Source organism: Chelonoidis abingdonii, chromosome 24 (assembly GCF_003597395.2).
Source record: "Chelonoidis abingdonii isolate Lonesome George chromosome 24, CheloAbing_2.0, whole genome shotgun sequence".
Classification (NCBI taxonomy): Eukaryota; Metazoa; Chordata; order Testudines; family Testudinidae; genus Chelonoidis; species Chelonoidis abingdonii.
The window spans coordinates 13,642,146-13,667,830 of NC_133792.1; the positions used below are offsets into that span (position 1 = coordinate 13,642,146).

At 45.6% G+C, this 25,685-nt stretch overlaps 1 protein-coding gene across 1 annotated transcript in view; it reads right to left on the reverse strand.

Moving 5' to 3' along the window:
• Positions 1-3,937: 3,937 nt before the first annotated feature.
• The window catches only part of ZER1 (zyg-11 related cell cycle regulator), a 30,000-nt gene continuing 8,252 nt past the window's right edge, over positions 3,938-25,685 (reverse strand). Inside the window, exons 3-16 of the mRNA XM_032797729.2 lie at positions 24,679-24,829; positions 23,859-24,295; positions 21,774-21,950; positions 20,284-20,398; positions 19,572-19,718; positions 19,001-19,174; positions 18,202-18,417; positions 16,251-16,292; positions 15,771-15,890; positions 14,709-14,824; positions 14,063-14,251; positions 12,808-12,905; positions 12,194-12,296; positions 3,938-10,335 (exon numbers count right to left, since the gene is read on the reverse strand). Of these exons, the coding sequence (XP_032653620.1) occupies positions 10,278-10,335; positions 12,194-12,296; positions 12,808-12,905; positions 14,063-14,251; positions 14,709-14,824; positions 15,771-15,890; positions 16,251-16,292; positions 18,202-18,417; positions 19,001-19,174; positions 19,572-19,718; positions 20,284-20,398; positions 21,774-21,950; positions 23,859-24,295; positions 24,679-24,829 (2,143 nt within the window). The 3' untranslated portion in view covers positions 3,938-10,277. The remainder of the gene's footprint in view (positions 10,336-12,193; positions 12,297-12,807; positions 12,906-14,062; positions 14,252-14,708; positions 14,825-15,770; positions 15,891-16,250; positions 16,293-18,201; positions 18,418-19,000; positions 19,175-19,571; positions 19,719-20,283; positions 20,399-21,773; positions 21,951-23,858; positions 24,296-24,678; positions 24,830-25,685) is intronic.

The window sequence follows — 25,685 nt, forward strand, 5'->3', positions numbered from 1 at the left end:
TAATGCAGATTCCAAGGCTCCAAGTAAACCCACTACATATTCTCACTCCCAATTATACACAATAAAAACAGAGTGTCTATCAACCACAAATACCTTGTGTGGCAGAACCACCTGTGGCTCCATCCCAATTAGCTATCAGGTTCCTCTGTCACATCCTTTGGTTCCAGGACATGCTCCTCGTCCTTGGTATGTTCAGTCTCTGCGGAGGTATTGATAACCTGTACTAGCTTGCTTTCTAGCTTGTTTGCCATCCTAGAGTCCAGCTTTAGCATATCAGACCTTCTTAGCTCTATGTTCAAGACTGAACTCAGTGAGCCTGTGTGATCCCTTGAGGCAAACTATCTGATTTCTGATCATAGAACTGAAATCCACCAGCATCATATCTTCCCATCACATCCTGACCCTGGACTTCAGAAAAGCAGACTTTGACTCCCTTAGGGAATTGATGGACAGAAGCCTCTGGGAGGCTAATATGAGGGGGAAAGGAGTCCAGGAAAGATGACTGTATTTTTTAAAGAAACCTCATTGAGGACGCAGGAACAAACCATCCCAATGTACAGAAAGAACAGCAAATATGGCAGGTAACCACCTTGACTTAACAGTGAAATCTTTGGTGAGCTTAAACACAAAAAGGAAGCTTACAAGAAGTGGAAAGTTGGACAGATGACTAGGGAGGAATATAAAAATATTGCTTGAGCATCCAGGGGTGTAATTAGGAAAGCCAAAACACAACTGGAGTTGCAGCTAGCAAGGGATGTGAAGGATAACAAGAAGGGTTTCTACAGGTATGTTAGCAACAAGAAAAAGATCAGGGAAAGTGTGTGACTCTTAACAAACAAGGGAGATAGCCTAGTGACAGATGATGTGGAAAAAAATTAAGTACACAATACTTTTTTTGCCTCAGTCTTTACAGAGAAGGTCAGCTCCCACGCTGCTGTCCTGGGCAACACAGTATGGGGAGGAGGTGAGTAGCCCTCAGTGGTGAAAGAACAGGTTAAGGACTATTTAGAAAAGCTGGACATGCACAAGACTAGGGGCCAGATCTAATACATCCAAGGGTGCTGAGGGAATTGGCTGATGTGATTGCAGAGCCATTGGCCATTATCTTTGAAAACTTGTGGCAATCGGGGGAGATCCCAAATGATTGGAAAAAGGCAAATATAGTGCCTATCTTTACAAAAGAGAAGAAGGAGAACCTGGGAAACTACAGACCGGTCAGCCTCACCTCAGTCCCTGGAAAAATCATGGAGCAGGTCTTCAAGGAAACCATTTTGAAGCACTTGGAGAAGAGGAAGGTGATCAGGAACAGTCAATATGGATTCACCAAGGGCAAATTATGCCTGACCAACCGAAGAGCCAGTTATCTCATCCTAGAAGGTACTGTGGGTATGGAAAGCAGTGTATGTGATATATCTTGACTTTAGCAAAGCTTTTGATATGGTCTCCCACAGTATTCTTGCCAGCAAGTTAAAAAAGTATGGATTGGATGAATGGATTATAAGGTGAATAGAAAGCTGGCTGGATTGTCGGGCTCAACAGGTAGCGATCAATGTCTCAATGTCTAGTTGGCAGCCGGTATCAAGCAGAGTGCCCCAAGAGTCCATTCTGGGGCCAGTTTTGTTCAACATCTTTATTAATGATCTGGATGATGGGATGGATTGCACCCTCAGCAAGTTTGCAGATGACACTAAGAAGGGGGAAAGGTAGATATGCTGGAGGGTAGGGATTGGGTCCAGAATGACCTAGACAAATTGGAGGATTGGGCCACAAGAAATCTGATGAGGTTCAACAAGGACAAGTGCAGGGGGTTGGACTAGGTGACTTCCTGAGGTCTCTTCCAACCCTAATCTTCTATGATTCTATGATCCTAACGAAAGCCCTGCAAATGGATCTCAGGCTAGATCCTAGCACAAACAATGGTTGTTTTTTTTTTATTTAAGCAGGCATCATAGGAGGCAAAAAATATAGGAAGCTATCACAAGATTCTGCACTCTTATGGCAGTGGTGCTCATGAAGGTCAAATGTGCATTACAGCTACCCACAGCAAGAACTGTGCATTATATACCCAAAACTAGGGAGTTCCATTAAAACTACCCACAGGGATGCTTGAAGCAAGGGAAACAGGATTCTCAAGACCCTGCAACAGAGCATGTGCAGTGAAAAGTGTGGCTGATTTGTGAGATGGTCTTAGGCAAAACCATTTGTAATGCATGCATCTGTTACACCTGTTGCTCTCCATTCACCCTAGTGATAAATTAAACACTGACTGCACAGGGTCAGACAGACATGAACTAGCTCAACCCAGGCGGTCAAATCAATACAAACAGAGCTTGTAAAATGCCTGCTACAGCTCATATGTGAGGACCCAAATGTATGGGTTTTACAAGCAAAGATCTTTCCCAACACCTTTTCACTTCAAGTGTAGACAGATCCTTGCTGACAACTATGATTTTACACTGTAACTTTTTCCATCCATCATAGCTAGAAAAAAACAGTAGGGTCTTGAAAGTATCTCCCTGCACATTTTATCCTCCTCCACATGGCAAGCAGCTGATTCCTTCCTGTTATTGTTTGAGTATAAACCAGACTGTTTATTTTCCTTCCTTGGTTGTATATCAGCATTCTGGATTATTTCAGGCCATCTGTGGGGCTATAGTGAGTCAGTGCTCCCTCTGCTGGTCCCATAATAGTAACGTGCAAACTGTTAAAGGTGCTCAGGGTTGACTATAAATCGTTTATTTGGGACAGCAAAGCTGAAATGTTGAAAATGATTTTTAGAATCTCTAGTTCATTCCCCATCATGTTTTAACAACCTTAAAGCAAATCCAGTAATCTTTTTGTATTGGAGAAAACCTTCCAGGGGTAAGATTGAGCCTATACTAGTGCTTTGCTGAGGATATTAGTTAAAATTATGGAGGAACCATCATAAAAATATGTTTCTAACTCTTTTGGTTGAGCAGCAAAGCTTTTCACAGTGACCCAGTGCAGTAGTCAGGCTGTTCGTTCAGACAGATAAGAGAGGTAGAAACCGCCTTCAGTTAATCTCAATGAGGTATTGATCTGAAGCCTAAGGATGGCAATTTTAAATAGCAAAAACATTAACTATTTCTGCTACTAACTACTGATCCCTTTAGCAGAAACATTCATCTTCTGTGTGACTGCAGGGGGTGCCCCCGAGTCTGATGAACGGAACTTATCTTTCACGTTTGTGACTTAAACTATATATTGCGACATGTAGTGTGCTATTTACCTTGCCCTGCAGCTTTGAAATTGGTACAGAGCTTGAGGCTTTCCTCTACCTTAAATTTCAAAACCAAAAAAATCACCAGGTGGATAAAATTTGGGCTTAATTCTATAAACTATCCTATATTGAATTGGACATGAGTTCAGCAGGAGTCTTACAGTATAAAATCTAGATTCTGATGGCATCTACTCAACTTGGAATTTTACACAACCCACATCACAGCTGGTAGAGGGTCTCTCTCAGTACATACTGAATCACTGCACTACTACATTTCTAGCTCCCTGGGGACAGTACAGATTCATACTATTCCTCCTTCTCACCCTGCCTATCCAGGGCCTGCTGAGAACCTGGCACTCCCACTGAACCAAATGGGAGATGAGTATACTCAGGAGCTTGCAGGATTGGGTCCTTTAAGTAGGAAGTCACAGTGGCACTAAAGTAGTGTAAGAGAGTCCTTCCCACAGTCAGCTTCCTCACTCAGGATGGTTATGCCCATGAATACTGGGCATATCCACTGCAGATAAGCCTGTTGACACTCTGCCAAGCAATCTGTATAACTGAATATTGACCTGATTTTCCCATCCCCCTCACTTCATAACAATAGTCTTCTTCCCCCCCCCCCTCAGTGACAAAAAAAATCATATCCCTTTGGAGTCATGAAAGCAAAAAGTAACTGAACTGGGTCAACACACAGCAGTTCCTTCCATGTTTAATTAGACACATGACAACAAATGGAACAGTAACTTATCCAAATAAACCATATTCACAGACAGAGGAGCAAGAGATTGTTAAGCACTAGGTTTAATACAGAGCAGGTATCCCTATGGAAACAACGGAAAAGTTAATTCAATAAGAATAGTAAGGAAGCAACAGATATGCATTTTAATTGAATTAATTAATTAGCTTGGTTTCACCATGTACAAGAGTTCAAACCAGACTTCTCAACATCAGGCTGATCAATGGACACAGTGAAAGCAGAAGTTGCTTAATACAACAGAAACTTTTTTAAACAAGGAAAATCGTATTTGGTTAATTGTTAGCCTTACTTAAAACATGTATTTTTCTTTTTTTTTTTTTTACAAGGAAAAATGACAGAGTTTCTCTCAGTGACAGATATTTGGAGTCAGAATTTAATCTGTAAGAGAGGTGTTTGAGTGCAGCAGGAATTCTTCCATCTTTACTTATAAGTGCTGCCTTCCTATCCAGCCCCCAATCTCGCTTTTCATCAATCACTGATAAAACCATTATTCCTCTTGTTTTATACACTCTGGTTGTCTTGGAGACAAGTGGTTCCTACTACTTTTAATTCTATCTTTTTGAGCACAAGCCATCTTTTAGCATCTGACTTTGAGCAAACCCCTTTGCATCATTCCAGAGGCCACATATTTTCTTTGAAATGGGATCTTATTCCAGTGTCCACAGCCTGGTGGCTGCTGCCTCACCCCCAAAGAAATTATGTTCCCGAAGGGAAAGTGCAGCACAAACAGCTCTGAGACTGTCTTAAATGAGGCTCCACTAATTGGATTGGAAGGGGTTCATATAGAAAAGTGTGGTCAGCCACCCCCCTTGCACTCACTTCCCTAGAAAGAGACCCAAACAAGTGACCCCAGAAGATGCCTAATCCACACAACAGGAGTTAAAAAACAACCCTCTTTTGTCTGTGTGTTCACTCATCACCACCAAATGTTAGGATGTACATCCCCTAATATTCAGGGCTGGGTGTGCTTCAGCACAGGAACCAGATTGCTTAGTTCCCAGGATGGAAGTGGTTAGGCCAGTACCCGGTCTGGAGTAGTTAAGAGTTATAATGTGAATGGGGAAGATGAACTATTGATAGTGTTGTGTTCATGGTCTCAGATTATCAGTGCTGTACCGGTCTTCTTAGCCCTGTACAAATTAACTATTCTTGTGCTATTAGGTGTTGCTAGTTAAGGCTACACATCTTGATAGGTCAATACATAGAGGCTATTGCTCCTACAAGACTTGCTAAGGGCTGAACACCTATGGTAAAATGTCTTTCCTGTTGGCTGCACTGGGAATGGAGGGCACTCAGCACTTTGGAGTCTCAAGGCTATGCCATTGTCTCTGACAAGTGAGATCTCTAGCCAGGGTGCAGGTTACCTAAACTCCAGGTGGAGGGTCCCTTGTCAGTGCCGTCTTTGTGGAGAAGCACTGATTTAAGCACTCATGTTGTGTTTGCCCTACTGTTTAACATTCAGTGAAAATTGAGATTGTGTAGAGGAAGTGGATAAGCCTCAGTCCTGGGAGAATACTGTGAGAGGAGTCTCTCTGCCACATCATTTAGTTCTGAATGCCTCAGAAATCACTCTCCAGCCTTATTTCAATTGGCATTGACAGTCTCTGTCTTAGTTTTCTTGCTTGGCTCTGCTCAGCACCACTCTGGTTAACTGAAATTTCCAGCTAACACAGGGGTATGTATGTCCTCAGGGCTGCACTGAGGAAGCTTTACCCTGGTAGAGCAGGAAGGCCCAATAGGATTGATCTGCATAGGCTAGCCAGCACACACAGGGCAACCCTGAGAATTCAAACTCCCTGTCTGTGAAGGGACCAGGTGTTCCCAGAGACAGTCACAAAATCAGAATTGCACCATGTTGTGTGCTCTGATGGGAGATAGCTGGAGATGGCAGGTCTGTCTCAGGATGGACCCATGTATAATAATTACTTAGCACCTATTCACCTCCAGAAGTGCTTTACTGTCATGGATTAAGCCTCACTGTGTCCCTAGGGAGCAGACAAGTAAATAGTTATACCTATTGTTTTTACAGATGGGGAAACTGAGGCACACAGAGCTCAATGACTAGCCTAAGACTACAGAGCCAGTACTAGAACACAGGAGTTCCTGGATCCCAGACCTGTGCTCAGACAAAACCCTTCTTTCTCTTGTGCAAGTACCTGTTTTGTATAGATCCTGACTAGCTTATGGATATTGCCTCCTCTACTCCTCAGGCATTTATAAACTGTATAGACCAGAACTCTCCTGTCAGATTAACCTGTGTGAACCTATCAGTCCTCACAAACACAGACTGACTTTGAAAAAATTTTGCTTACAGTTCAGTCTCAGGCCCATCTCCACACCCAAGAGAATCTTAGGAATCGTCCTAGGGTCTGTCTCTAAAGGGCTTTTGCTGAGTTAAGGCTCAGCTCTTGTTCTGGCATTCACTTCTCAAATATGGAGTGACCTCTCATCACGGTTAAATTTGTGGAGCCATCAGACAAATTTAACTCATCTTCTGCCCCACACCAGCCTCTGCCCCTGCCATCATCCTGCCTTCCAATCTTCTTAAGTTATTTTTAAAGCTATCCTAGGGGCTTGTATCCAGTGACTGTGTCAGCAACACTGGCAATAGCAGCAAGGATAAGACAATTCTAGCTATGGTGTTGGGGAAAGGAGTATGTGCAGATGGATGATCAGAGGATAAGTTTTACATTAAAGAGTGTCAGTAAGCAGAGAGCAGATGAGACTGTTCCCTGTCTAAGCCAGGCCTGTTAATACTGTTCTCCACAAACTATGCCCTGTATCTCCTTGAGCCTGGAGGAATAAGTGCCAAACCAATGCAGATGGCAGTACAAGATCTCAGTCACACGTGGGGAGAAAGTGGTAGATGGCAAAGCTGAAGCAAGTGTTCCATCTCTCCCTGCACTCAGAACCAGGTGGAGCAGACAAGTCATAACAGAAAGGACAAGCCGCACTGTGGGAAGCTATGAACTAGGAGCACTGTTCAGCTGGGACCTCCTTAACTTTCCCATTGAGTTACTGATCCCTCTGGAGGTCAATTACATCTGTACAGTGACTGGCTTCTCAGGAAGCATGGGACATAATCAAACTGTGCAAAAACAGCAACTTCCTGTAGATGTGTCCCGGAGCTGGTGGTCACACCTGTGTCCTTCAAGCTTCCATACCCACTTGTCACATTAAAACCCTGGTTACAACACAGAAGACCCTGACACAATTCAGTCTCTTAACAGATGGAAACAAGCCATGTTTTAACTGTGTTCCTAAAACACAGTGCTATCCTGCTAAAAGCCAAGGCTAGACTATGGTTAAAGCATCATTTGGTTCTGGCTATGCTGCAAGGCCAAATCCTGCGTTAACCATGGTTGGGAACTACTGAGTGGTATCAGCTCCACCAACATAGCAGTTGTTAGTGCACACAGGGGACCCTATCAAGCTCCTTGTTGCTCTCACATCTGTGGTGCTCCAAGAGATGGGCAGAACTGCAAGTGCTTTAGGCTATCTGCATTAGCCTCTCAGCACGGAATGGAGAGTTACATGAACAAATGCTAACCCCAGGCTCTCCATGGGCAGGGAGACAGGTGAGCAATGTTTGTAGCCCCATCTAGTTCTGCATCTAACTGAAAGATTCACAAGCATGAGCATGTACAAACACTTTGAAATCAGCTCCCTGTTCTGAAGCTTATTCAGATGCAAGTCCTTTGGGGTGGGGGGGAGGGAGGGAAATACATTTGAAGCAAAGAACCTCAAAAGTACAATTTGTCAAGTTTTCCAAAACATATGAAAACAATCAAAAGTGACACAAGTATATATATCTATATATAAGTTTGAAAAGTACTTAAAAGGAAGCAAACAAAACAAACAAACAAAGCCCAACATCAAAACAAATGACATAGGGTTAAAAAGGAAAAAAAATACATTAACACCATCTGGACAGAAAAACTAAACCTCTCCAGGGCAGCTGGGTTCTGTCACTTAAAGTGTCACTTCGTTGCTCTAAGAATTGTCCATACCATGCACAATGACCACAGCATTTACCCCGAGCATTAGGAGAACCTCAGCCATAGCAGCAAATCAAATCAGACCGCAATAGACAGGAGAGAGCGGCCTTGGGACAGTGGCTGTCTCAGTGGCCTGAAATGTGCCAGCTTAAGTAGGCCAAATCTCTCCTGGTTCCTCCTGGGTTCATAGCCATTTCTAAGGGAAGAAGATTATCTTAACTGTGAAAGAACCAGGACAAGGAGAGGGTTCCTAAGTTTGCGTTCTGCAGGTTGCACAATGTGCTGCTGGGGGACCTAGATTTAAGGCAAACCTTGGCAAGTCATACACAGGGCTGCCCAGAGGATTCCAGGGGCCTGGGGTCTTCGGCGTCGGGGGGCCCCTGCTTTGGTGGTAATTCGGCAGCAGGGGGTCCTTCCGTTCCGGGACCCGCTGTCGAAGTGCCCCAAAGACCCGCGGTGGGGGACCTTACCGCCAAATTACCACTGAAGCGGGACCCGCTGTTAAAGTGCAGCCAGGTCTTCGGCGTAATTCAGCGGGCAGGGGGCCCCCACCCCGGGTCTTCGGGGCACTTCGGCGGCAGGTCCCAGAATGGAAGGACCCCCCGCCGCCGAATTACTGCCAAAGACCCAGCTGCACTTCAGCAGCAGGTCTGCTTTGATGGTAATTCGGCAGCGGGGGGTCCTTCCGCCCTGGAGCGGAAGGACCCCCCGCCGGTGAAGACCGGGAGCGGAAGAAGTTCCAGGGGCCCCGGGCCCCGCAAGAGTTTTCCAGGGCCCCCGGAGCGAGTGAAGGACCCCGCTCCAGGGACCCCGAAAAACTCTCGTGGGGGCCCCTGTGGGGCCCGAGGCCTGGGGCAAATTGTCCCACTTGCCCACCCCCCACCCCCCCGGGCGGCCCTGGTCATACAGATGAAGATCCTGAGCTGGATTTCTCTCTCACTTGCACCGGTGTAAATCAGGCATAATGCCACTGAGGAAAATACAGTTGCACTGGTTAGTACTGGCATGAATTAGAGGAAAGTGGGGCCTTTTGTCTCCCAGAAGACATGGAGATTGTGTGTGAGTGGAGTGGAATTGCAGTCGGCCCTCTTGACCAAAGGGTTTGTGGTGCAATGTGTTTGACAGACAGGGAGGCTAAATCCCCATTTAACATGGCAAATGTTGGCCCAGATGTAAGAAAAGAGAGAAAACTCCCAATCTCTCACAAGTTCTAAAGTCACCAAATCATGCTGTAATGACTGGCCTGGGTCCCAGAGAGAGCTGGCCATGGGTGAGGGGAAACCCACCCTCTGGTATTTGCAGCCTTTACCATAAAACACAGAAAATGCAATTTAAAAACAAGAGGTGGTAAAGGACTTGCATGGAGAGCCAGAGAGACTGGACCCTTCTGTGAATGAACCTGATTCTTCATTGCACAGTATCCCTTGCAGGAAAACACCCTCCATTCTCAAGGGCAGGACAGCTGGTTTCCTGGCCTTTCCTTCACCGTGTGGTGCCAGGTGGTTGAAAGCTACCACTGTAGTGCTACTGGGAAAAGTCACAATTCCTGACTTGAAAGCGTTAATGGGAATGCTTTCCAGCAAGGAATTTTCAAATGCACTTGATACAATCCATCAAGCTTCCATTAGTAGCACCCCCATACAACAACCAACTGAAATGGCTTGAAGGCTCTTTCTCCCCTTTCTGTTCTGCTTACAAATATTAGGATCCCTTTGGTCTCAATCTCTTACCATTATTTTTTTCCCCTCTAGGCAAATAAATCACTGATCAGTGCCTACAATCCCACTGTAGAGATGTGGCCATGATGCTGGACTGGCTGTTCTTGTGAACATGACAGAACCTCATGCAATATAATGAAGAGGAATTGTCTAAAGGTGTGAAATAAAAAAAAAGTCACGATATCAATCACACAGCTAGATCTTCAAGCTCACATTAATTTGAGGCTTCTCATGTGATCTAAAAAAGGTCAAAAGATACATGATTTTTTTTGTTTTTTATACAGAAATCATATACACAAAACTTCAATCCGTACTTCATAACGAAAAACCTACTAATTTAAGGAAAGCATTTGTTGTGCAAAAGATCCCCCCCACCCCACCCCTGTGCACCTTCATCTACTGAGGGTCTCTCTCTCTCACACACACACACCCATACACACACACACACACAGAGGTTCCTTCCAACAGCCAAGCTGGTGAGAAAGAGTCCTCTCTATATACAGTGAATTAGAGAGAAGCTGGATACAGTGCTGGCAAGAGGCGTTGTTAGATCATTGCCTCTATCTGGAAGTGTCCATGTTCTCCTCTTTAAAGTTACTGCAGTGCTCTATAACTTTCCTATGGACAAAATAAGGACAAGGAGAAAAGATTTAGTTCAAAGACTAGGAAAATAATGAAGTGGGTCACAAGCATAAGGCACCATCACCTACATTTAAATGTAGTGTGTATATTAGTCAGTCTATCCTGAGACATGCATCAACCCAGTACCTGTGTGACTAGTATATCTCAACAAAACCAAATCTAATTACCCGCCTACAACCAATCCCTTCCAACATTAGTCTACATCCAGATCCATACCTGTCCATTTATCAACCCACCCATTATTCACTGGCCATCACACCCTCATCTCCCATCCAAACACCTTCCTGTCATCAGCACATCTAATAATCTGCTCATCCAAACATCCATCATTCACCTTTTCTGTCATCTATCCTTATACCCATATGTCTACAATTTAGCTATTCCTTGCCATCTACTTACCATGTTATTCATATACCTTCTATTCACCATTCTTCTACTGTCCCTGTCATTCATGCATCTGACCCATACACAATTCATCTACCCTATTATGCAATCTCCCACTCCATAAACGTCATTAATCTCCTCCACCATTTATCATTCTTTCAGCTACTGGAAGTGTCTGTCACATATATACAGTACACATATTCCCAGCAAATATCCACCCATCTTTTCAATTTTCCCTATATCTATCAAGTCATAGCTCTCAACTTGCCATGGATTAGATGTATACAACTAGCTTTTAAAATCTGAAAGAATGATCTAAAAGGAAGGTTCTGATACCAAATGTCAGAGGAAGAAGCTTGGGAAAATGGTAGATTCATTTTACTATGTAAGACATTCTCCATCGATTTTATCACATGCTTCAGCTCTTCTGGTGTCAATGATGTACATGTATAAACAGTAAGATAACACCAGGTTTGAGGGATGGAAATAAACAGGAGGCTATCCTTATAATCAGATCCAGTTGAGAGGTATGGCTCTACAATTCATCTAGATACCTTCCAGCAGTCCATTGATACCTTACTGTCCTATCCACCAAACTCATTCACCCATTCTCCTTGTCTATTCCCCATCTATGAACAACTCTCAATTCACTTTGTGGCAAATTGCCTGTATTGTTCTCTGGGTCTCACGCTTTCTCTTCTCTGGGGTAGGTTCAGGGCGATATTGCTTGCCTCTGAACCAGTTCTTAATCACTCCTCTAGTGTCCTGGGAGGAGGGGAGTGGAGAGGGAGGGACCTGGGCCCACCCTCTACTCCAGGTCCCAACCCAGGGGCCCTGGGGTTGTGGTGAACCACTTGACTAGCGGTTTCTTCCCCTGGGTTACTTCCCTCTCATACCCGTCAGCTTGTGAAGGGCTTCTCGCCTCTCTTCTATACAAGCCTGGTGCCCCTTACCTAGGGTTTCTGTTGGGCTTCCCAATCCACCGCAGCACTCCTCCAAACTTTCTATTTCTCTCTGGACAAACTCTTCTCTTCTGCAATCTGCACTCTGCTCCAATCCAACCTTTCTCCTTCAACTACCACCCCCTGTCTGACTGAAGCAGGGGTTTATATCCCATGACTGGAGTCAGGTGCTCTAACTGGAGTCAGGTGCTCTAATTGGAGTCAGGTGCTCTAATTGGCCACAGCTGTTCTAGTTAATCTAAAGCAAACCTTCCTCCCTTGGCAGGGAATAAGGCCCCCTGCTAACACTCTTATGCTGCCCTCTGGCCATGCTGTATCACAACTTATATCCTTCCCATCTTTTCTATCTACTTATGCACACTACTACTGTGTTCTCTTCATCCTTAATCACATATTAATTGGCCTATATTTGATAACTTTAATCTCATGCTTATATAAAAAAAATCCTAAACCAAGGTTGTATGTTTAGTAACTTATTAGTTTCCTACCGGGCCATTTCCTTGGTCTCCTGGCGTGCTGAAGCCATCTTAATCACCTCCTTCAGAAGGGGCATTCCACCTTCTTTGATCAGCAGGGGGCAGTACTTGTCAGCTGTAAAGAAGGGGGAAATAGAATCCTGGGAATCTTCACTCCTACTAGGTCAAATCTCTACATTTTGCAGCCTGACTCTTCTCCCAAGGCAATGAGCTCAAATCAAGAGGAGACAGAGAAGCAGTGAGAAGGTTGCTGGCTGGTAAGCCATAGGATACAGGTTTCTCTTTCTAGTGGCTCAGCCTCTTAGGTGCATCCAATCTGCAGAAGTATCGGAAATAGAAACCAATTCAGCACTCAAGCTTGCTAGAGTGATGGAAGCTCCAGAAGGCTGTTCTCATGCACTAAGTCTATGTTGTCTTCCTAGTTCTGGCTACATCCCTTGAACATCCTTGGTAACTTCAAGGAGCTGCCTTGGAGTTAGCCACATACTCTGCATTAACCTAAAGGCCTCTGAAAATAATTTCCCTTGACCTTTCACCACCCCTGCTGTCTAACAGGCACAGTGTATGGAGATTCACAGCCCCAACCTTTTCACTGCATTTATAATGTTCTCTATGGAGGGACTTACGGTAAACAGAGACGAGGTTATAGAGAGCCCAGGTAGCCCAGTGCTGGCTGACAGGAGAGATCCCTTGCGGAAGGAGTCGAAGGATCGGTTCAAATGACCTGCAACAAATATTAAAGAAAAAAATGAGAAACCCAAAAGCTGCTGTTCCAGCATCTTTTCCTGTTTTGGTACTGGAAGCTTCGCAGTCAGAGCTAATACATTACACAACAGTAAAGCTCATTGGCATATCAGCTTCCGGTATCCAAGAGTCAGTCATAGTTTGTGGTACTGACAGGCTCAATCCCTGCTGTTTAATACTACCATGTGGCACGGAGAACGAGCTCTGAAGGATTAAATGGGGAATTAATTTCTATCCTGTTCCAGTCACATTTCCTTAAGAAAGCTGAAATTCAGCAGTGCTGATCACTCCATAGATGGGTTACAGTTAAAGGGCCTCTATCTACCCTAAGCCAAGGCACAACTGGGGGACACCGATCATTCATAAACAATGGTTGCGCCATTTGTTCTTGGAACAGTGAAGTGCATCTACACTGCAAATCTGGTGTTGGAATCACACTTGTACTGCAACCTCACCAGTAATTCATTCCATCTGTTGTTGTACTAGTCTGGTGCATTGTGGAATTCCAGAGTTCCTGACACAGCTCTCACAGGAGGAGCTTTAGGGTTATTCCACAAGTCACTGTAACATCTGACGGGAATTTTGAGAGGCTTGTCTAAACATCCCCAAAGGCAGATTAAAAGCTGCAGCAACCCCTTTAGTGGAGACAGGGACATTCACCCTAGCTGTACCTTTCATTAGGAAACCGAATTTAACCAACAGCCAGAGAGGGATTCCGTAGATAAATGTTTTTAAGCTGACTAAGACGGTAAGATTCCATGCTTTCTGCACAAGCCGAATCCACCAGAAAGATGCAGGACAAGTTCTAGTCCTACTGTGTTCCATCAAGAGAAACTAGGGATACAGACTATTTTAATTTTCTCCATATTCTACTTAGAAGTGTAGCAATTGCCTGTCCAGATTAGACCAATGGTCCCTCTAATCTCCAACTGTGGCCAGTACCACATACTTCAAACGAAGTTGAAAAACCTCAACTAAAATAGTATGTCCATGTGGGAAATTTCTTCCTCACCCCAGGGAGAAGTTCTACACTTGATTAAATCTCCACCTTTCTTGCAGACTTCAGCGTGCTTGAGGTTACTTCTTGGGATAATCCCCACTCCTGGAATAAATGGGCCAAGATCCAACATCCCTCACCTGTAATTGATATTTCTTCTGGAGTTAATGTCCCAGCTCTGGATGGCTGCCCACATCCTGTCTACTACTTCCTCTCGGCGTGGCTCACAGATACCCCAAGCCTCTGGGCCATCAAACATGATGTGGGAGAGAACTCCACATGCATTGTAAGATACCTCAATCCCATCTGCTTTGCTCTCCAACAGGTTGCTGCCAAGATAGAAGATAAGATTTCAGAGGTGCCAGGATAGCCTTATGCAGCACATCAGGGACAAAAAACTTAGTATGCAAACAGTGCAGCCCCTGTGAACTCTAACCAGAGCTCATCAAATAAGTCATAATCTCCTAACCAGACTGGACACAGCAACCTATGCAAAATAGCTTGACAAACACCAGCTTCCTAAACTGGTTTTATTGATCATACTTTGTATTTAGATTGCAGCCATTCTCTAAAGATTCCAAAGCACTTTACAAACTGGGCGAGTTGCACTATCCTTTTTTTGTTCTTTTTAACAGGGAGGCGGAAACTGATGCAAAAATGTTAATTGACTGCCCTACATCACACAATGACTCAACGGCAGTCAGGAAGAGCAGCCAGGTCTCCTGGCTCACAGCCCACAGCTCTAACCGTTAGACCATACTGCTTCGTGATCAGTGATGCACCAACCTGAACACACTGATGAACTGGGAGGTCATGAGCTGTGGGCGGAGCTCTTTTACCTCCGCCACATTTCCCAGAAGCCCCAACATGTTACGGTGCAGCTCCTGCTTCTCTGGGAACTCCTGAGGAAACAAGGAACATGCGTAAAACGAAGTATGACTATTGTGATTGATGATGCAGCAAATCCAGGAAGGCAGACTATTTCCCAGCAGACAGGAAGGGGGCTCTCCTCTTGGTGTGGTGAGGTTTCTAGCATTCAAAACACATGACAGGTGGGAGAGAACCAAACCACTGCAAAGCAAGGGACAGTTCTCTGCTGCTAAACATGGCCACTAGAGGGAAATGCATCTCCAGGCACAGGACAGGGAGTGGGAGAGAGAGTAAATGAGGTAGAAGTATGCTGTTTCCTTGTGCTCTTAGGATGTATATATGTGGAGGGGGAAATGGGCAGAGTGTGTATAAGTCTTTTCTGTTTATTCAACAGACGAAGCTTTTAGCAAGGATCAGATGAGCCAGGACTCAACCCCAAATGCGACTGTGTGAAGTGGAGAGCAGGGGTTCCCAAACTGTGGTATGCGTACCATATCACTGGGGGCTACTCATGAGAAATTGTGTAATGGTGGATTTTATTTATTAATTATTTTATTTATTGCATTTACATAATAGGCTACTAAGACGAAGCTTTAAAACTCTGGGAATTTGTTATATAAAATATGGTAGTTAATTTACTTCAAGATGTACCAGTGAGAACACAGAAAGAGATGCTGATTTACAGAACCCTCAGCTCCAATCACCATACAGCGCAGGTTCAGTTGCCCAGCAACTTTCCAGTCTAACTGAGCTCAGAACTTAGTCAGGTTTTTTTCAGTTGTACATGTCACACTATAACTATATACGTAACAGTGAAATATGGACAGATGGCTAAAGACAAGTAGTGTTAAGAAGAGCACACAAAGTCTCAGCGATGAGAAGGGTAGGGATACGCGGGTAGCTGGTAGATCTGGAAGGGGCTATGCAATAAGAAGAGTTTGAGAACCTCTGGTGTAGAGGATACTGGGCAGCACTTACTTTCAGGCACTCCAGGAAGAGCTTCATGCCACTGTAGTTGAGAAACATCTCACAGTTATCAGGGGTTTCGTCTGTGATATTCCACAGGGCGCTCCAGGAGAACTCCATCACCTGATCACACTGCCAAGTCAGAGGGAAGGAGACATTAAAACACGTGGAATGAAGTATGTGACATGGGCAACTGCAGACAGAGCCCCTGTAATACAGGAGCCCAATGCAAACTAATATGAAGGATGGGGAACTGCTGTCACCTCGGAAGGGACCAGTTTTTAATCAGTTCATACCCACCAACACAAACATTACCATTATCCAGTTTATTCAGAGGAGCCAAGTCCCCACAAGCCTCTGGGGACATCTGAGAAATTGCTGGTGCAATGTGACTGGATTCCTAGCACCCCTGGGCTGACCTCTCCACCTCAGGATCAGAGTGAATATAAATGGAGTATATTTTGCTTACAGATTTTAAGAAGAAACACTTACTGTTTTATCCACCAGCTTCTTCTGAATCAGCTTTAGCATGGTCTGTGGGCAGAGAGAAGAGGGAATGAGAAGCATAAGAGCAGGTCTGGGAACAGGCCAGGAATCACAGAGATTAAAATAAAGACTGTACGTCAAACTGAATCCTGACACAGTCTGGCGCAGCTCTCACTGAAGTCAATTGCAGTTATGCTTACTCATGGATTGGATTTGGCTCTATGCATATGGAATCTGATTCACAAGGTGTAAACACCCCTCCCATTTCTTTCGAGCTTAGTGTTATTTATTCTGATTCAGTGGCACTGTATAAACAACGATTCCACTGGTTCACACCTGTACCATCCAAATAACAGGTCCTTGGTTAAAGGCACAAAAAGGCAGAGTTCAGTACAGAACAGCCCAGTGAGAAATAAATAGTCTGGTGTGAGCTCTTTATAGCTTCATGAAAAAGTTGGGTCCTCAGAAGTTGGTGGACTTTAACCGGGAGGGTGTTGCAAATTCAAGGAGGAGCATGGAAGGAGCCATGAAGTCAAGAGTGGGTGAAGGAGACCAAAGGAAAGACAGGGAAGAGCTTGGGGCATAGGAAATTTTGTTGGAGGAAATGAGGGGTGAGGTATGGGAGAGGACTCGAGCAGAGTCTTGAAGGGAAGAATAAGGAACTGTAATGTGAGGCAGGAGAGTTGAAGCCAGGAAGAGATTATGGTTATGTCAAAAAATTAGCAGTGTCTTCCTATAGAAGGACTTGGAAACCCTCCAAAAATACACCCACATGCACAATTTCTGGTCCATTACTTGGATAGTGTTGTCTGTCAAGTGAGACAAAGAAACGTGTCCACTCAATATTGCGTAACTGAAGGGAGTAACCACAATGGAAAGGTTCTGCAGACTTTATTATCTCCAAATGGGCAGCAGCTTTTCCTATCTCTGGAGAGGCAGCAGAGCCTTCCTGACCTGCTGGGCCATTTTGTATCCAAAAGCAGGGGCAAGGTTGTAATTCAGACATGTCCAAATGAAAACCCTTACATTGTTACCAAGAGGATCGTGCAAGTTGTGGAAATAACTTTTTTTTTTATGTTTCTAGGAAAACACTACTGCTCAGTGTGAAGCCCTCCCCATTCAACAATACTTTTCTTTGGGATGGTCTGCCTTCTCCTGATGGACAGACTGGCACAGAGAGGTTATGGGACTTACCCAAGGCCACACGATAAATTTGTAGCAGAGCCAAGATTAGAACTCAGGAGTTGTGACTCCTGGCCTTGTGTTGAGATCATGCTGCCTCCCCTGCCCTCAAACAGACACTACCTCTAATCAGTAGCGTAGTAGCTAGGGGTAGAGCGGGGCAGTGGCCCTCTCCCACCGAGCACAAGTGGTGCCTTCTCAATTTCTTGGCACCTTTGTACTCACCTGGGGGAAAATCAATAAAAAAAAAAAGGTGCCACCCACTGCGGCGCTTTTATTTTACTCACCCAGTGGCACTCCGGGTCTTCGGTGGCACTTCTGCGGTGGGACCTTCACTTGCTCTACAGGTCTTTGGCAGCATTTCAGCAGCGGGTCCTTCAGTGCCGCTGAAGACACCAGGTGCAAGTGAAGGACCCAGAGCGCTGCCAGGTGAGTAAAAGCGCCGCAATGGGTAGTGCCTTTTTTTATTGCTCCCCCTGTTCCCTTCACCTGGCTACGCCACTGCCTCTAATAGCACATCAAGGGAGTAATGACTTCCCCTGCTGGCATGTTTTCAAGGGGCTCAGCTTGAGGATAGTGGATTCCATGATAGGACAACATTGCTAAGACTGTAGCTTTCCCTGACTGCAATACTTTTCTGTGACACTCGGAGGCTGGATTATTTACTGGCCCTACTCCATGGACACTTCCAACGGAAGTCATAGAAAGTAGTGTCCCACGGGACTCAAGCCCAGTCTGGGGTAGGGATTAGCAGCCATCCTGGGACCATACCAACCATGACAAACCCCATCTTCCCCACAGCCTCCTTATGGTCGTTGTCCACCTGGCAGACCAAGGCATTGCAGAGGTGTACAGCGATGCGCTGGATGGACTCATCCTGCCGAGTAGGGTTAAGGATGTTCAGCAGCAGCTCATTGACACGACGGTACTGGAACTCCAGCTCTTCTGGGATGCTGAAGTTACACAGTGTCAGGCAGCAGTTCCGCTGCACCTACCAGGGGGAAGAAGAACAAGGTGAAGGTAGGCTGACATGATGGACCATCCTACAAGTATGTGCAAAACCCCATAGTCACATGTATAGTTGCCACACAGCATTGTCACTATCTTCCATCTCAACCTAAACACCACATACACATGCATCACCCTCCAACCCAACACCATGCTGCATATGCATTCCCCACACAATAGCTTCACCAGCCTACAGCTCAGCCCTCTCACCGCATGCACACTCTCCATCTGCTACCCAACCCCACCAGCAGCTGCACGCTCCACATGCAATCCAAAGCCAGTCACCTTTGCCACAAATACACATGCACCATTATTGCCTCTTTCTTCCCCCATATTACTACTGAACTATGTCACTATCACACGTACAGTGTCGATCCCACATAAAATTGCACCTGCCTACCCACAAAATGAATGCATGACCAGATATAGGCAACAGCTTCTCTAGGGCATGCCGTGGTACACATTCAATAGGCTCAAACACCCAGAAGGTGCAAAGTACTGGAAATGGCCTTTTACTGGGAGAAAGGGAAGAGAGAGAACATGGTGAAGTTTGACTGAGCTCTTACTGTCACTTCCTGATAAGACTCCATGCCATTCAGCACCACCTGGATCACCTGACGCCGCAGCTTCACGCTCTGCTCCATCCGATACTCTGAATTTGTTAGGTAGAAAAGGGCTGCACTCCCCGTCACCTGGATGTTCTTATCGTACTTGTGACACTTGAGAGCTGTGATCACCAGCTACAAAGAAACAAAGGGAGCTTTTAGTGCCAGTCAGTCCCAGCTAGGCCCTGTGTAACCATTACCTCTACGCAGGCAAAGACCAAAACAAGCATTCAAGGGACCAAGAGCCCAGGCACAGCTGGAATAGGCTGCTCAATGAGATCATAAGACACCTCCTAAAATCAAGGGCCCTATTTCCATCATGCTACTGAAACTTCCTCTTTAGGAGCCTGATCCAAAGCCCATTGAAGCCAAAGGAAATGGAAGTCTTTCCACTGACTTTAATGGGCTTTGAATCAAGCCCTAAGTCATGGGGAAAGGTTTGATTTTTGTGCTGTAAAATTCCCCTCCCCCTAAATCTGACTGTGCTCAAGGGAAGTGAGCACTGCCTGTGGGTAAGTGCCTGTGTGCTCACCTGCAGTGCTCTCAGCAGCTGGTTGCAGCGCTCGATGCGGGCAATATCAAAAAGGAGATTGATGGCCCGGGATGTGATTTCGGGCCGGTGTTCAGTGTATGCCTCGATAGCGTTCAGCACCTGCTCTTCATTCTTGTCCCCACTCACCTGGCAGCAAGGAAAGGAAAAAAATCATGTCCAGGGAGGAAGAGACCAGCAAGAGATGGGGTCGTTCAGGAGAGAGGCCAGCAAGAGAATGGGAGATCCACAGGGAGAGGAGTCTGTAGGTGGCAGCTCAAATGGTGCATGCACTCTCTCAGCCCTTCTATACTGGAAGCAGGATTCATTCTGATGAGGCTCAAGATATCAGCACACAGGCTAAGTTACCTCTCAGCCCAACCCTGCAGGGTAGTATCTCTTTGCAGGGTTATGCCTGGCTACTTCTTCTTAAGCCTCAGACAGCCGTTGTCAAGTGCCCTTTGTGCTACAAGCAGAGTGGGGAATGGGCAGGGTGCATGTGTGTCTTTACCAGGCTCCTTTCTAAACGGCTGTATTTTCCCCTCACAAACACAGCATAGGGCAGGGACCTTGGGCCATTGCAGCATTCTTCCAGCAGGGGGACCCATAGTTCAAAAGGCACATGTATCAGGACCACAGAGCCTGAGAGCTCTGATATGCTGGCAGACTCTCTAACTTCAGACCCTTTTTGAGAATTTTCCCACTGGCCCTTTACCTTGTAGGCTGGGATATGCATCAGACGGCAAAGAGAGGTCTCAAAGAGGCCCAGGAACTGAAGCGGTCGTTTTAGATCCCTGAAGGGGGCAATGCTGCTCTTTGATGGCTCAATGCTGGGAAAAGAAAGATCATCTGTGTCTGAGCTCTCCTTATGCAGCTCCCTCCACCACAGAGATAGTTACAGAGCTCCCTGTCTGCTCTGATTACACTTCACAACAAGCTATAGCAGCTGGGTCTAAATTCAGTCATATCCCATCAAAATCCCAGGAAGGGTTTCTTAAAGGCAATCGCATCTGTAAAGACAGTCACATCATACTCTTTGATGGAACCGTTCATCACAGATGATCCCTACTGTTCTGCACAAGACGTGAATGTGTCCACAGCAGTGACAATAGGAATTCAGGCAGGGAGACTCTAGTTACCCAAGGTTGGTTAGGACAGCAGGGGTACAACTGATTGTTGTAAAAAGGCCATGAGATTTCTAATGATCATAACTAGTCAGGAACCTGATTTTATGTCTCCTCTGAAGGACCGCCATCAGCTCAACACCCCTCTCATTACAATGAAGCATTGGGTCGGTATCAACTTAGAACACTATCAACAGTAATTGGTACGTCACTGCTGTATTCCTTGAAGATCTACAGCCTATGTTTTCCACGAATTCTGTAAAGAAGCCAGTGCTGCAGCACAGCAGTTTTGCTTTCACACTGTAACAGCTCAGAATATGGGAGGGAAAAATTCCTGGCTGATTTGGAACGAGAGATAAGAGTGCTCCCTGTGGATGCTGGTTGGGATTTCAAAGGGGCCTAAGGAAGTTAGGCTCTTACTGGGCATCGTATTGACAAATCTCAATATTAGCACTGTAATTCCAGCTCCCTAAAAATATCTGCAGTCATAACTGCAGAAGTAATTCTTTGCTAACACTTCTAAAAACTGTTATGTAGTGAAGCTGATGCAGGAAGGCTGCTGTGCTCCTCCCCAGAACTCACTGCATTTCAGTGGTGGATAAGAGTTCATAGAATATAGAACATAAGGGTTGGAAGGGACCTCAGGAGGTCATCTATTTAACCCCCATCTCAAAGTAGGACCAATCCCCAGACAGATTTTTGCCCCAGATCCCTAAGTGGCCCCCTCAAGGATTGAACTCACAACCCTGGGTTTAGCAGGCCAATGCTCAAACCACTTTGAGCACAGTCTGTGGAGGGCTTTGTTTTCTTTTTGGAGGGACGCGAATGATATATAAACTATTTTTACAGCTGTCAGTAAGTGAGTAATGTATAAGGAAAAGGACAGCTGCAAAACTATGTGGATGTGAATGAAAGCCAGGTAGGGCTAATCAATGACTATTCTGAAGCCCTCATTCATGGTGGTCAATCCCACTTGGAGAGAGGCCAAGAGAGAGATTTGTCCTTCCTGCCGCTTTCAATGAAATCTCCCCTCCCACAGATCCACAGTGACCGCCATCCCTACCTGGCCTTCTAGCCTTACCTTGTCTGACCCACTTTCTCCTCAATGCTTGAGATGGTGCAGTTCTCCAGCATGGTGTGCCCTGAGATATCTAGTGAGGAGAGGTTTACCAGGTTATCCACAAACAGGCTCAGCACCCGCCGGGTCAGCTTGAATTTGTAATAACTGGACAGGCGGTCTCGGGAAATATCCAAGTGCCTGAAAATGAGAGCAAGCATCTCAGAGTCTGGAGAGCATCAAGTGGGGCTTCCCTCATCAAACCCAGCCCTGCAGAGACCGTTCACAAGCACAACTGCTGATTTTCCAAGATACAGGGATGTGACTCTGTGGAACTAGCATCAGGATGGAGTCCTGTGTATAACCTAAGTGCACGCAGTACCCTTGGATTATACACCAACAGATCCCTGGTGGGGGCCTGTCCAGAATGGAATATGAAGAATTACTCAGCTAAATGATCAGAATGGCAACTACTGTAGGCTGAGCAACCAACCTTCCCAGTCTTCATCATAAACAGGCATCTGATCATTTCTCTAATCATGGAACTGGCTACATATATTCTACCTGGGGATCAAATTGCACCAGAAGATCTTCTCATCCCCAGAAAGGAGTGTTACCTCGTTTCCCAAAATTAATGACAGAAGTTCTCTGATTCCTCCCTTTGTCTCTTTCATTTCCAGACTGGATATTGTTGTATCCATGACACTGTACAGAGATCTTAATAATCTCTATTACACCAGCACCATTGCCTTATAGTTTTAAATGTTTGATGTTATATGAAAAACAAAATGTAAAATTAAGTTAATACACCATGTAATAACAGTAATACACTTCCTCAGTACAACTGCTACCCACAGGGGGCATGTGTCAAGTATCAGAGGGGTAGCCGTGTTAGTCTGAATCTGTAAAAGCAGCAGAGAATCCTGTGGCACCTTATAGACTAACAGACGTTTTGGAGCATGAGCTTTCGTGGGTGAATACCCACTTTGTCAGGGGGCATGTGGTGGCTCCGGTACACCCTACTGGACAGACAGTCAGGTACGTTCCTACCAGAATGTGTGAGAGATACAGAGAGGGACTAGATTGCACATTAGTGATTAAAGACACATAGTCTGGAATTTTCTAATGGCCATATGTGACTTAGGAGCCTAAGTCCCATTTTTAAAGTGTTGTGGGCACTTAAGAGTTAAAGTCAACAAAAATCAATGGGACTTAGAGGCGCTTACATCACTTTAAAAATGGGACCTAGCTCTGAAGTCACTTGGATGCTTTTGAAAATTTTACCTCTGGTGCTTTTCTGACACATCTAACGTGTCTGAACATGGAGCCCCCTAGTAACCACAGAGACTATAAACGATAAGACGGGTGGACAGGCTCCTTTAATTCGAATGGTAAAGCCCTGTGGTTTTGGACCAGAAAAGCCTGCATTCTATTCCTGGTACCAAATGTGCAGTTTTGCTGGTGACTGTGGTGCTCGCTGTTTGCAGCTATGGAGTCATGAAACAGCACTAATTCTCACTGGTAGACCATGGGTACCTATTTGCTTTGGATGACATTGTTTCCTGGATCATCCTCTTTCCCTAACTCTGTGCTCAGAGCAATAAAGTCTGCTACTTATTTCATGTTCACTGGGCTTTGTTGGTGTTCAGTGATCAGATGTTTCAAGCCAACCACTGAGTGCTAAGTTTTTCTCTTATCTATGAGCCAGGCTTAAACATTGGACTTCCTCATTCAATAAGCAACCTGTGGGAGTCAGTTCTGATTTCACACTGCAATTATTGCTGTGATACCAGCATCCAAGTGTCCCCACAGACCAGGAGTAATTATGACTGAAGATCAGGTATAAAAATAGGGAGCCCCCTCTGAGTGCTTGATCTTGCTGTCCTTATGCAGGAAAAACCTCTACGGGCTTCAGCAAGGGCTTTGGGCTGCAAAGGGAGTGAATGATCAAGTGCCTTTGAGGGAAAGCTCTGTTCTTCCACCACCACAAACCTAAAATCTGGGATGGGGAAAATGCTCTCAGAAAATTAATCCTCAATCCTGAGCATCTCTGAGCACCTGCAACTCCCAGTGGAGAACGAACAAGTAAGGAGGGAGGCATCTGCTGACCTGAGCTTGCGGAGCTGTGAGATCACTTGGATGTGCTCCTCTGAAAGGTCCATGTTGTAAAGCACTAAGGAAACCAGACTGTCCTTCCACTGGGTCAGAAATGCCACATCATTGAGCTGGATCCCAGAGAGATCCAGGGCAGTGAGGGAGGCCAAAGGTCGAAGCAATGTCTCCACGTTCACCCCCTCAGTCATACGGCCCAGGTTCAGAAAGCGCAGGCGTCTGAACCCCTCAAAGGTAAAGTCCTTGACCAAGACCTGGCGAGTGGGGTTCACCAGGCAGTCGTCTTCACAGCCTCCTGGGTTCTCTTCCTCGTAGAAGAGATTACTGCAGCCGAAGAGGCTAAGAGAAACTAGAGTGTGGCTGAAGCTCAGCAGTGTCTGCAGGCTCTTGGCTGTCAGCTTCTCACAGTTAATCAGGGACAGCTCAACAAGGTCCTGGAAGGCAGGAAGCCAAAATATTAGAATTACTTCACTGTCAGTTTTCCTACAGCAACTCCTGGTGGGAAAGGCCAGGTCTGGAGTACTTAGCTCTCACACAGCCAGCGTTTCCACACTGTTCCCTACAGTGGCTCCTGCTGGGAGTGACTAGGACTAGAGTACTCTGAGCTCCCATACAGTCAGTGCTCCCACTCCATTCCCTACAGCAACTCCCGCTAGGAAAGGCTGGGATGGAGAAGCCTCAAGTTCCCCCACAGCTAGGATTCTGATAAGGCAGGTAAAAAGTACAAGTAATCTATGGTGCTCCCTGAGAGCTGTGAGTGGTCTCTGCTGTGGGCTGCTGCAGAGTGACACCCAGGAAGACATAAATGCAATACCACCTGCTTTCTGATGGCTTCCAGGTCCTGGTCCTGCACTACGTCCTCCCGCAAATGGATTCGGGCTAGCCTGGTGCTCCGAGGATCTGAGAACAGGGTGAAGAAGCTCTCATGGGGTTCAAAGATGCTGTCTGCATTCACCAGCTCCACATACCTACGTGAGAGGTAACAGGGTTAGTTCATCAGTGGGGTTGATATGGGCACACCTGGTAGGATTTTCATCAGCGCTATAGCACGAGAAAGCATGTGTGTGTGAGACTCTCCCTCTGATCTCTTCGGATAGCCCATGGGTGGTCACTCCATGGAATGCCCCCTAACACCGGGGGCATTCCCTGGACAAGGCTGGGGTGGTGGTGAAATCTGCTGACTTTAAAGGCCCTCTATACTGTAATGCAGCATAACGGTGCCTAAAGCCAATGGAGAATCAAGCCTCACATCTAATATAACAATCACACTTGCATCTATACATTTTCTTTCCTACTGTTGTTACAAATAATATCCAAGATTCTTGGAACTGAAAGAGATCCAAGAAAATAAGTATTTTTCTTTATTTTCCACCCTGGGGTTTGAATTTTTCAATTTTAAAAACATTTCCCCTCTTTTTCCAGCCTACTTTTTCTAAGCTATGAAATCTTTCTGATTTTGTTGGAGCTCTCCCAGGGGGACCAGAAAATGGGATAGACCAGGACTCCATTGTGATGGGTGCTGTATAAATATAGATCTCTTTCCCTCTATCAGCTTTCCCAGCCATGGTGCCTGTAAGGGCACATCCCTACTAGTTCTCCAGTCAACCACAGAGCTCTCCAGGAAAAACAAGCTAGGCAAAAGCTACATTTCTAATGTAAGACTATCATAAGCATCTTTCCCAAATCTGGACCTTAGCATCCAGAAATCTGGGTGCCTGCATGAACCCCTCTAAGCTTAATTACCAGCTCAGATTTGATCTCGCTGCCACCAGCCAAAAATTCCAGGGTTTTGGCTCCCTCTGGTCTCCCCAAACCCTTCCCTGG